The sequence below is a fragment of the Aquarana catesbeiana genome, linkage group LG05 (genome assembly GCF_042186555.1).
Source record: "Aquarana catesbeiana isolate 2022-GZ linkage group LG05, ASM4218655v1, whole genome shotgun sequence".
NCBI lineage: Eukaryota > Metazoa > Chordata > Amphibia > Anura > Ranidae > Aquarana > Aquarana catesbeiana.
The window spans coordinates 430,812,933-430,824,478 of NC_133328.1; the positions used below are offsets into that span (position 1 = coordinate 430,812,933).

General features: G+C 39.7%; 1 protein-coding gene across 3 annotated transcripts in view; it reads left to right on the forward strand.

Annotated features, from left to right (window-relative positions):
- FBXO15 (F-box protein 15) overlaps nt 1-7,120 on the forward strand; it is a 304,133-nt gene extending 297,013 nt beyond the window's left edge. For 2 of the 3 annotated variants that reach the window (XM_073631258.1, XM_073631259.1), the window contains exon 12: nt 5,488-7,120. In XM_073631258.1, coding sequence (XP_073487359.1) covers nt 5,488-5,502 — 15 coding nt within the window. In that variant the 3' untranslated portion in view covers nt 5,503-7,120. The remainder of the gene's footprint in view (nt 1-5,487) is intronic. The other variant, XM_073631257.1, reaches the window with a different exon arrangement.
- Nucleotides 7,121-11,546: the final 4,426 nt, after the last annotated feature.

Genomic DNA, 11,546 nt, shown 5'->3' on the forward strand with positions numbered 1-11,546 from the left:
CATTAACCACTACTCTCTCAATTCAGTCTTTTAGCCAGTTTTCTATCCATTTACAAACTGATTTTTCCAAGCCTGTAGACTTTACATTACACATTCGTATGTAGGGAACTGTGTCAAACGCTTTGGCAAAAATCTAAATATACTACGTCCACAGTTACTCCTTTGTCCAAGGTTTTGCTCACCTCCTCATAAAAAAAATCAGATTTGTTTGACAGCTTCTGTCTTTCATAAATCCTTGAGGTCTGTTACTTAAAATATTTTTTTTTTCTAGCAAGAACTCATCTATCTGGTCTTTTATTAAACTCTCCAGTATCTTCCCAACTAAAGAAGTTAAAATAACAGGTCTATAGTTTGGTAATTGGTCCACTGTACTCCGATGCAAGAAATGCCTTGACTAGTTACTCTTGAAAGGAGAATCCCTGTTTGGTCCCTACTTGGATAAGTACATCAAGGAGATCACAGTGGTTAGGCATACCTTCCTTCCCAGAAGAATTATTGCACCTCTACCAGTAGAACATCTACTTATGAGGTAAGGTTGCTTTTGTCCCTCTCATTCTTCCAATGCCAAGACTGACATACTTTTGTGGGAAGACATGACTCTCCAAACCTGCCAAGGCTGGTTCTAAGACCGTTTACCAGTGATGGGGCACCCTCACTTCTCAAAGTGGGAGAGACATCTGATGACCATGTCAGCCTCCTGCTAAAAATAAATCTCAAATGCTTGGCCCAGTGTGTCATTTGAAGGGGCTGGAAGCTGGAGTTTTGAGCTCTGCTTCCTCCCTGCTTCTTGCTTTCAAACTTTTCTTTTCTCCTTCCTCCTCACAGTGGACAGATCTGTCCTGGAGCTTCTGTCTCAAGGGGTCATTATCCCTGTACCAACAGAAGAATTCTTTCAAGTTTTCCACTCAAAACCTTTTTTTGTGTTTTCCAAATCAAACAGAGAAGGCCGGCCCATTCTAGATCTGAAGAGTTATAACTCGTTCATATGGATTCAACAGTTCTGCATGGAAATCACCATGTTGCTCTTTGCCTCCCTCCTTCAAGTGAAATTTTCTGGCCTTAATCGACATTTCGGATGCTTACCTGCACCTTCCCATCTTTCTGCCTCATCAGTGGTACAAATACATAAGTGGTCCATATAGTGAACTTGGTGTTGAGTCACTCACTTTAAGGTCATCACAGAGGACAAGGGGGCACACTTTACGTCTAGAGTAAAACATATTTCACCTCCAAATAAGAAAAGGTTTCTTCACAGTCAAAGCTGTGAAAATGTGGAATAGACTCCCTCCAGAGGTGGTTCTGGCAGGCTCAGCAGATTGCTTTAAAAAAGGCTTGGATTCTTTCCTAAATGTACATTATATAACTGGGTACAAATATTTATAGGTAAAATTGATCCAGGGAAAATCCGATTGCCTCGGCGGATCAGGGATTTTTTCCCCTGCTGTAGCAAATTGGAGCATGCTTTGCTGGGGTTTTTCGCCTTTCTCTGGATCAACTGTGGGTGAAGGATTGTGTATATGGAATTGTATTTTTTTTTTTTTTTTAACTAGATGGACTTGTGCCTTTTTTCAACCTGACTAACAATGTAACTATTTTGCATTTGGTGATTAGCATTACCAATTTGTCATTCTTCCCTTTTGGGTCCCCTGGGTCTTCACAAGAGTGTTTACTCTGATTTTGGAACCAGTCTTCCCTGTTCTTATTAGCCAACATCCAACAGACCTTGCAGACTCTGCAGAGCTTCAGTTGGATCCTCAATCTGCAGAGTCTGAAGTCATCGCTGGACCATCACTGGATCTCACAGATGGGACTACAGGGACCTAACACTAGACACTGACGCTAGCTTTGTCCAGGATGTTCTTGCCTCATGACACACTTCTGTTCATTTGATCTCTTGCCTGGAAGCCCTTGACCCATGTCTGCATGTGAGGGTCCTGGGTCTCATGGTTGCCGCCTTTGAGACTGTGAAGTTTGCCCAGTTTCACTAATTGTTGCATGGTGGATTTCCAACCCAGCACTGGAGTTGGGAAAGCCCTTTCATCCACAGTTGTGAAAGGTTCTCATGACAAAAAACAAGTGTGTTTATGGCGCAAGAAAGGAAATGGAAACACTGTCCACATATAGCCCCAGCAGGGGGGAGTCTAAGAATGTACGGATGCCCTTGTTATGTTTCAAATTCGTAAAGCTCCATAAGCAATCATTAATATTGCTTCAGTAGGCAGCTCCTCCTGAGATAGGAACAAATCACTTTAAACACAAAAAGAGAAATACAAGGGGGTGCCAACTAAGTGCGATATTAGTACTGTAGGTTTTTAATGGGATAAAATAAACAGCCAAATGCAAACTCACAAGGATAAAAACAATGAGAGCTTATCTGCAACCATAATGGATGTGATGTAATGTAACTAGTCCACCTGAATGTAGCAGCTAACGGCACGTTGTTAGCTGCTACATCTGGCTACATCACATCCATTATGGTTGCAGATAAGCTTCTTTTTTTTAAGGTTCCCATGTTGGATGCCAGTCTGTCAGGCTAGAGAGTTGTCCTGTACACATGCCCTCTCGGTGCAAGATACTTGGTCATTGGAGGAAGCTTGCCTTCCCATTAACCTTCTGGAACGCAGGACTATTTGCTTGTCCCTTCAATGCTGGGCTGCTCTATTGTGAGGACACCCAATGAGAATACAGTCGGACAATGGTACAGCCATGGCCTACCTCAATCATCAAGGAGGCACCAGAAATCGCAAAGCTCAAATGGCAGCAGACTTGATCCTCTCTTCTGCGGAATTGCACGTTCTAGCCCTGTCCACCGTTCACATCACAGGCATTCGAAATTGTTGAAAATTCTCAGTCATCAGCATTTGGATTTGGGGGAGTGGACTCTTCATTTTTACGTGTTTCAAACCCTCTGCCATAGATGGGGGACACTGGATGTCAATCTTCTGGTGTCCATTATCAACAACAAACTGGAAGGGTTTTTTAACTGACCCATAGCCATTTGCAGTGGATGCTTTGGTGACACATCATGGGTGTAAGGTGGGATTTCATGTTGCTATCACCAGTGCCTGGCGAGGCCTCTGACCTTATCCTGTAAGGGAGCTTTTCTTAATGTTGCACGTTTCTCCATGCCTCATGTTTCACTATTGCTAGGTTGGTCGAACAAGTTATCGTTAGAGATACAGTCTGAAGGATAGGGTTCCTCCCTTCCTTTGTAAAGCACACTCTACCAGATCTGTAAGGCTTCATTTATACGTGTGGCTAGGGGCAATAAAAGCAGGCAGTTTTGCCACCCAACTGATCCTGGACATGCAGCCACTCAGGACTATACACATGCCACAGACGCTATAAAAATCACATATGTCGGTCGTTGCTGCCACCGAGAGTGACCAATGCAAGCCTATGGGGCTGCCCCACAAACGCGTGCAATGCACGTGATTGCAGCGCAGTGGTGCACCATTTACAGGGTTAAATCAGGCGGTTAGGCCACATATTGCCTCAGAGCTTTTTCAGCCATCTCTTGCAATGCTGTCATCTGGACTTTTCCTATGCCAGTTTTATGTGTAATGTGTTACAAGCTGCTCTTTGAATTTGTCAGACCTTCTTGACCTGTTGGTTTCTATGTGCCTTTTGGGGGGTTAATGGGAAGGGGATATATAGACATGGTAATGCAGCTTCTTTTTTTTACATATAATCACATCATAATAATTAAAGAGCCTGTACTGTATTCCAAACAGATTTTACTTTTAACTCAAAAATTCAATTTTTTCAACATTTTCAATTATATCGCAATGTGTAATAGTTTTAACTTTTGGTGGCTAACTATACAAATGGTATAGCACCTGGCCTAGATATGCTTAGTGCATACTTTTACTTTTAAATTATATTAAAATTATTTCATTCTTTACTTTGATTTTTTTTAGAAGGCACAACTATGAATTCCTGAAACACAGAAACAATATATTTTAGAGTGAAAAGGGGCAAATCAGTGTAACAGGTACACTAATGGAAAATACAAATAAAATTTGTAATAGAATAGGGAAAGATTAGAAACTTTGTCAGGTTTTATTGTTCTCTTTTACAATGTTTTTCCTCACTTCTTGTCAGTTGGTGGCTATTGTAATGAGGTATTCTTACAATGGTAAAACGCAGATGTACATGCTAACTTTCCCCCCTCTATTACAGTTTATTAAAAACATTTTTTTACTGGAATGATACTTTAAATATGTACAATCCCCTGTTCCCATGGCCTAATACTTAATCCATAGTCTCTATTTTTTCAATATGTTCTTAGTTTTAATCTTAATTTAATGTATATCACGCACCTTCTTTATCTGGTTGAGGCAACATAATGTTGAGGGCTATATGTATTCCTATGTAGAAATAAAACTTACAGCTGACTATGCTTTATATTTTGCTGACTGGTCACAATAATTTAGGCAGTTTCTAAAATGTTAGAAACATGGTCCATTTGCTGTACTTCATGGCTTGGTGGGATTATAACTATATGCTTAGCCTTTCTTGAAAACATTTATTTTATATTTCAGTCCTCCCTATCGCATTTGTAATTTGCAGAACAATCAAGTTTCCTTGTTTGATTTAAAAGGATTGATTAAAAACTTGTTTGACGTAATCTTTTATATAAAAGACTGCTTTGAAAAATGGTTCCTAACTATTGGCTGCATTATGGGGCTGCATAGCTAGTACATTTCAAACACTAGCAAAATTCTATAACTTATCTATGTTGGGTAAAATATAATGAAAGATTTTGAGAAACTAAGCGAGCAATTTTTTATAACTGGATAGCACCCGCACATGGGTAGTTAATAATAAATCAATCTCCCTAATTAAAATGTTCCATTTATTTTAGGGATGTTGGGCAGGAGGAGGAAAACAGGGCCAGCCACGTAGCAAATGGTTGACAGATCCATCAGGAACCAGATGAAATTTACATGGTGCATGGCCAGCTTTAGGGTGGACAGAAATGGGGTAGTAACCCTTGACGCCCTAGTTCTAAATTATCATTAATTTTGGATAGCTAACTAGTGAAGCAGTTAGTTAAATTATATATTTTCTATTCAATTTATTTGATATGTTTTTTACATAGTTCATAACTAGTTATCAGATAAACAGTGTAAGTATATGTATAGTCATGCATATTTTTTTTTTACCTAAGACAAAAAGACTAAAACAATATTTCTGGGTTCTGTAGATTATAGTCATTTGTATCACCCATTGGCTTCTAATGTTCTATAGTCCTGTTGCACCTAAATCTTAGCATATCTGTTCTTGCAGTTGTGCTTTCTAAACACTGGTCTGAAAACACAGCCTAGCATTCTTTTTGGCTCTACATATCAGTGACAGCCATAACATGCCTTTTAGGGCTATTGCAGTGAAAAGGAATGGATGCTGATTTCTGTTTGGATCTTAGGAAAATCAGCTCATGTGTTAAACTGTGCACTGACTGTCTTTTTGTTCTAATATTTTTAGGATTCACCTACATGAACCTGAAGATACCATCGTGTCAAGTATTTAACTGCCGGTGTTTCCAAAAAAGAAAATTAAAAGTTTTACTGACACTTTGTAGTTTGTTTATATTGTATTTGAAGTATATCTATGCTGTATAAGATCCAAGTGTATGTTTATCATTGTCTGTTAGAAAAGAGAGAAAATACTAGGGGTAAAATGGGCCTAGAAAATGTTTTTTCGCATGCATTATTACTACATTATTGGTTATAGCAAGATGCCTTTCATTCTCTGCACTTTTGTAGAACAGCAGCTGTAGTGAAGTTCAAAATGATAGTGCCTATGGCATCAGTTTGACATGCTTCTGAGATCATTCAGAATTCAATGACACCTGCAGTTGACTCTTGTATTTGATCTGCTTCAAACCCCTCTTGCAAAAGTGAGGGCAATACTTTTTTTCATTTTGGATAGAGTAAGAGAGGGGTTTTTTTGCCATGTGTTCCATTAAAGAGATTTCCCTTCAACTGCTGTCCCATAGCCACAACAGGAAGTGTGAGAAAATCTATCCAGAGTGAAAGAAATCCCTGCTAATCACCAGGGCCATCAAAGCGAGTACCCCTATTGGAAAATTTCCCTATATTGCTGTTCTGATGATTACTCAAAATTTTGAAGTTTCTTTCAGTTTCCATGAATACAGTCTGGAGAGTGAATCTCTATAACAGAGACAGACAGCAATAACAATCAGAAAGGTGTTTTAATCCCTCTTAATTCTTGATTGTGTCTCATCGCTAGTTTTTAATATTTAGGTGTTGATCGCTGGTAAGCTTTTTTGAAACTGCTTTGCAGTGGTATTTATTTTGTTTTGTGTTAGTAATTGTGTGCATTTATGCTTGAAAGGTTACTGTAGGATTTGCTAAGATTAACAAACATATCTTATTTGAAAGAGAACTAAAGTATAACAAAAGATTTTTTTGTAGATTTGGATTGAGTGGTGAGGCGTTACAACCACTGTAAGGATTTTGTTTTTGTCTTTGTCCTTGTTAGAAAAATTCACTCTTTCTAATTTTCCAGATTGCTAGTATCACCAGGAATGCAAGTGAGGATAAATCCAAAATTATGAGTTATCCCATCCCAGAACAGAGATAGTGAGGACATTTTTCAATGGGGATTTTTGCCTCTGTGACAACTGTCTAAAGGGGGACTTTCCTCATATTGAAATGATATCCTCTCCATTTCTGCTGAGCCTACAGGACAAGAAAGAAAGGAAAGTCTCCCTATCGAAACACAGATGGCAAAAAAAACTGTGGTTTTACCCCTCCCCTACACTATCCTAGCTGACAAAATGTGTTGACTTTAGATATACTTTGAGTATTATTAAGGTGAAGAAATATTCATCTCTTTTATTCAAGGTGTCCTTTTCTCTGTTCTAAAAGTGTTTATTTATAACATGCTTGTCTGACTTCTTTATGGGACATCGTGCAGTAAACTGTATATGGGAATATGATCAAAATAATAAAAAGAAAAAAAAACGCAAAGAAACTATTGTTTTTATATTATTAGGAACCTTCATCTAACGTGGACTTATACGTTGGAAGCTGTGCCCCAAAAATCAAAGGCAAAGGACAAGGGTCTAGTTACCAGTATTGCCCATAGGCTCCCTAAAGATGATCTTTTCCCCATTGCTGTGGACCTGAACTATGAAAGCTTTGTCCAGAAATGGCCAGCAGAGGGAAAATGTCTAGTCACCAATATTGCCTATATTAACTCCATGAAGATGACCTCTTCCCTGTTACTGACTGACTTTTCCTTTGTTCCACACTGTGCTGAGATGGCCATCTTAGTAGAGGCAGGACTTTGTTTCCTCATTTAAGTGCTGCCCTGATGATCTTATGACTGGCAGGAAACTATAAAGCAGCAGGAAAGGTGCAGTTAGCACAGATCCACAAAAAAAGATGAAACTCATGGCACAGGAAGTGCACTGCTACTTTTCAGGAGGAATGCACGACAAAGGGTAAATCTTTTAGGGTACTGCTTGGGCATAATTAACCGCTTCAGCCCCGGAAGATTTTACCCCCTTCCTGACAGAGCACTTTTTGCGATTCGGCACTGCTTCGCTTTAACTGACAATTGCGCGGTCGTGCGACGTGGCTCTCAAACAATATTGACGTCCTTTTTTTCCCACAAATAGAGCTTTCTTTTGGTGGTATTTGATCACCTCTGCGATTTTTATTTTTTGCGCTATAAACAAAATAAGAGCAACAATTTTGAAAAAAACGCATTATTTTTTACATTTTGCTATAATAAATATCCCCCAAAAATATATAAAAAAAATTTTTTTTCCTCAGTTTAGGCTGATCGTATTCTTCTACATATTTTTGGTAAAAAAAAATCGCAATAAGCGTTTATTGATTGGTTTGCGCAAAAGTTATAGCGTTTACAAAATAGGGGATAGTTTTATGGCATTTTTATTAATAATTTTTTTTTACTAGTAATGGCGGTGATAAGCAATTTTTATTATGACTGCGACGTTATGGTGGACATGTCGGACATTTTTGACACATTTTTGGGGCCATTGTCATTTATACAGCGATCAGTGCGATTAAAAATGCACTGATTACTGTGTAAATGACACTGGAAGTGAAGGGGTTAACCACTAGGGGGCGGGGAGGGCTTAAGTGTGTCCTAGGGGAGTGATTCTAACTGTAGGGGGGGATGGGCTAGCAGTGTCACTACGCTGATCACTGCTCCCGATGACAGGGAGCTGTGATCAGTGACACTTGTCACTAGGCAGAACGGGGAGATGCTGTTTATATCAGCATCTCCCTGTTCGTCCTCTCCGTGAGGCGATCGTGGTTATTCCCGCGGCAATCGAGTCCGCGGGACCCGCAACCTGACTCACGGAGCTCCCGGCGCGTGCACGCCGCTGGCGCCGCGCGCGCAATGGCACAGCGGGGAATTCAAATGGACGTACCTGTAAGTCCATTTGCCCAGCCGTGCCATTCTGCCGACGTACATCGGCGTGCGCCGGTCGGGAAGTGGTTAACATTTCTGGAGGTTCCCTATAATATGGCATATTTTCACTTTTGAGTTTAGGCACAATTGCGTAGGCTGTTATCTTTCTCATGGCTTGCAGTGAATAATCATTATTTGCTAGTAGCTAATTTTAAACATCCTAAATTTGAATTTAAGACTAACCATTCGCTGACCATATCTCTTACATGTACGGCATTAAGGCGGCTCTGCTGCACTGGATCACGTACTAGGTATATGATCCGGCACCACTGGGTAGGGTGCAACCCGACTGTGCTGTAATTATACACAGCAGATGCCAAACAGTGGGTGCTGGCCAATGGATGACCACCGGAACCCGCCGATCATCGGAAAGACACACAGGCCAGAGCTCTGCCTATGTAAACAAGGCACAGCTCTGTCCTGTCAGCGGGGAAGTAATGGATTTTCTTTCCCCGCAAAGCAGGGAATAAAATTATCACTTCCCTTTAGTAAAAGTACCACACACACAACACTGGTTAGGCACACATTTAACTCTTTGATTGCCCTAGATCTTTAAACAGTCAGTGTCATTAGTATAGTGACTGTGCGTATTTTTAGCACTGATCATTGTATTAGTGTCCTGGTTACCACAAAGTGTCAAAAGTGTCAGTGTCTGATTGGCTGACGCAATATCGCAGTCCAGCTTTAAATTGCTGATCGCCAACATTGCTAGTAAAAAAAAAATAATAATTCTAGTAAATGTACTATAGTTTGTAAACACTATAAATTTTGCACAAACCAATTAATATACACTTATTGGGATTTTCTTAACCAAAAATATGTAGCAGAATTCATATTGGACTAAATTTATGAAGAAAATAGATTTTATAAATGTTTTTATTAACGCAGTTGTGATCAAATCCCACCAAAAGAAGGTTCTATTTATGAGAAAAAAGGACAGAGATGACATAGATTTAATTTATGTACAGCGGTGCATGACCGCGCAATTGTCCGTTAAAGTAACACAGTGCCGTATCACAAAAAGGGCCTGGTCATAAAGCGGGTAAATCTTACAGAAGTCAAGTAAAAATAATTATGCCTGTGCCCCAAATTTTGAACAATGGTTAATCATTTAAAGTATGTAATACTCATTAGTAGAGATGGGCCGAACACCTCCCCCCGGTATGGTTAGCACCAGAACTCTTGAACATCACAAAAGTTTGGATCCGAACCGCGAACCCTATTAACCGCTTGCCGACCAGCCACCGTCATTATACAGTGGCAGGTCGGCACGATCCCGCGAACCGCCGTAGCTATACGTCGGCTCGCAGGATCGGGATAGCAGGCGCGCGCCCCCTGCATAGCGGGGGTGGCGATGACCGCCGACCACGAGCAATCGCGAGCACGAGGGACAGAACACGAAAGTGTGTGTAAACGCACAAATCCCTGTTTTGTTCTAAGAGGAATGACAGATTGTGTGTTCCTATTAGCTAGGACCTCTTGATCGCCCCCTAGTGTTAACCCCTTCACTGCCAGTGACATTTTTACAGTAATCAATGCATTTTTATAGCACTGATCGCTGTATAAATACCAATGGTCCCAAAAATGTGTCAAAATTTTCCGATGTGTCCACTATAATGTCGCAGTCACAATAAAAATCGCAGATCGCCACCATTACTAGTAAAAAAAAAAAAATAGTAATAAAAATGCTATGAATCTATCGGTATACGCTTATTGCGGTTTTTTTTTACCAAAAAAATGTGGAAGAATACACATCGGCCTAAACTGAGAAAAAATTGGCTTTTTTAAAAAAAAAAATGGGGATATTTATTACAGCAAAAAGTACAAAATATTGTTTTTTTTTCCAAAATTGTTGCTCTTTTTTTGTTTATAGCGCAAAAAATAAAAACCGCAGAGGCAATCAAATACCGCCAAAATAAAGCTCTATTTGTGGGGAAAAAGGATATCAATTTTGTTTGGGTGCAACTTTGCACGACCGTGCAATTGTCAGTTGCTGAATCACAAAAAATGACCAGGTCATTCTGCAGCCAAATCTTCCGGGGCTAAAGTGGTTAAAGTCTAATGCCCCGTACACACGGTCGGACTTTGTTCGGACATTCCGACAACAAAATCCTAGGATTTTTTCCGACGGATGTTGGCTCAAACTTGTCTTGCATACACACGGTCACACAAAGTTGTCGGAAAATCTGATCGTTTTAAACGCGGTGACGTGAAACATGTACGTCGGGACTATAAACGGGGCAGTGGCCAATAGCTTTCATCTCTTTATTTATTCTGAGCATGCGTGGCACTTTGTCCGTCGGATTTGTGTACACACGATCGGAATTTCCGGATTTTGTTGTCGGAAAATTTTATCTCCTGCTCTCCAACTTTGTGTGTCGGAAAATCCGATGGAAAATGTCCGATGGAGCCCACACACGACAACACTCTCCGATCGGACATTTTCCATCGGAAAATCCGACCGTGTGTACGGGGCATAAGAGACCCAAACGTGAAAAATCAAAAGTCCCCATTTTGAAGGCTTATATGCAAGTTATTGGCCATGAAAAGGGTATTGGGGCCCGGGTACTGCCAACATTTTTTATAGGAACAGTGATTTTATTGATTCTTAAAGTGAAACAATAACAATGAAAAATTCCTTTAACTATTTAAGGACCAGGCCTATTTTTAAAACGTGTTGTTTTAAGTTGATATCAGGTTTTGTTGCTAGAAAATTACTTGGAACCCCCAAACATTATATATATATATATATTTTTTTTTAGACACCCTAGAGAATAAACTGTAAACTGTATTTACGCAGCGGTCTTACAAGCGCAATTTAAAAAAAAAAATACACATTTTTTAATTTAAAAATAAGACAACAGTAAAGTTAGCCCAATTTTTTTCTGTATTGTGAAAGATAATGTTACGAGTAAATTAATAACCAACATGTCATGCTTCAAAATTGTGCCTGCTCGTGGAATGATGACAAACTTTAACCCTTAAAAATTTCCATATGCGACGTTTAAAAATTTCTGCAGGTTACCAGTTTTGAGTTAGAGGAGATCTTGGGCTAAAGTTATTGCTCTAAC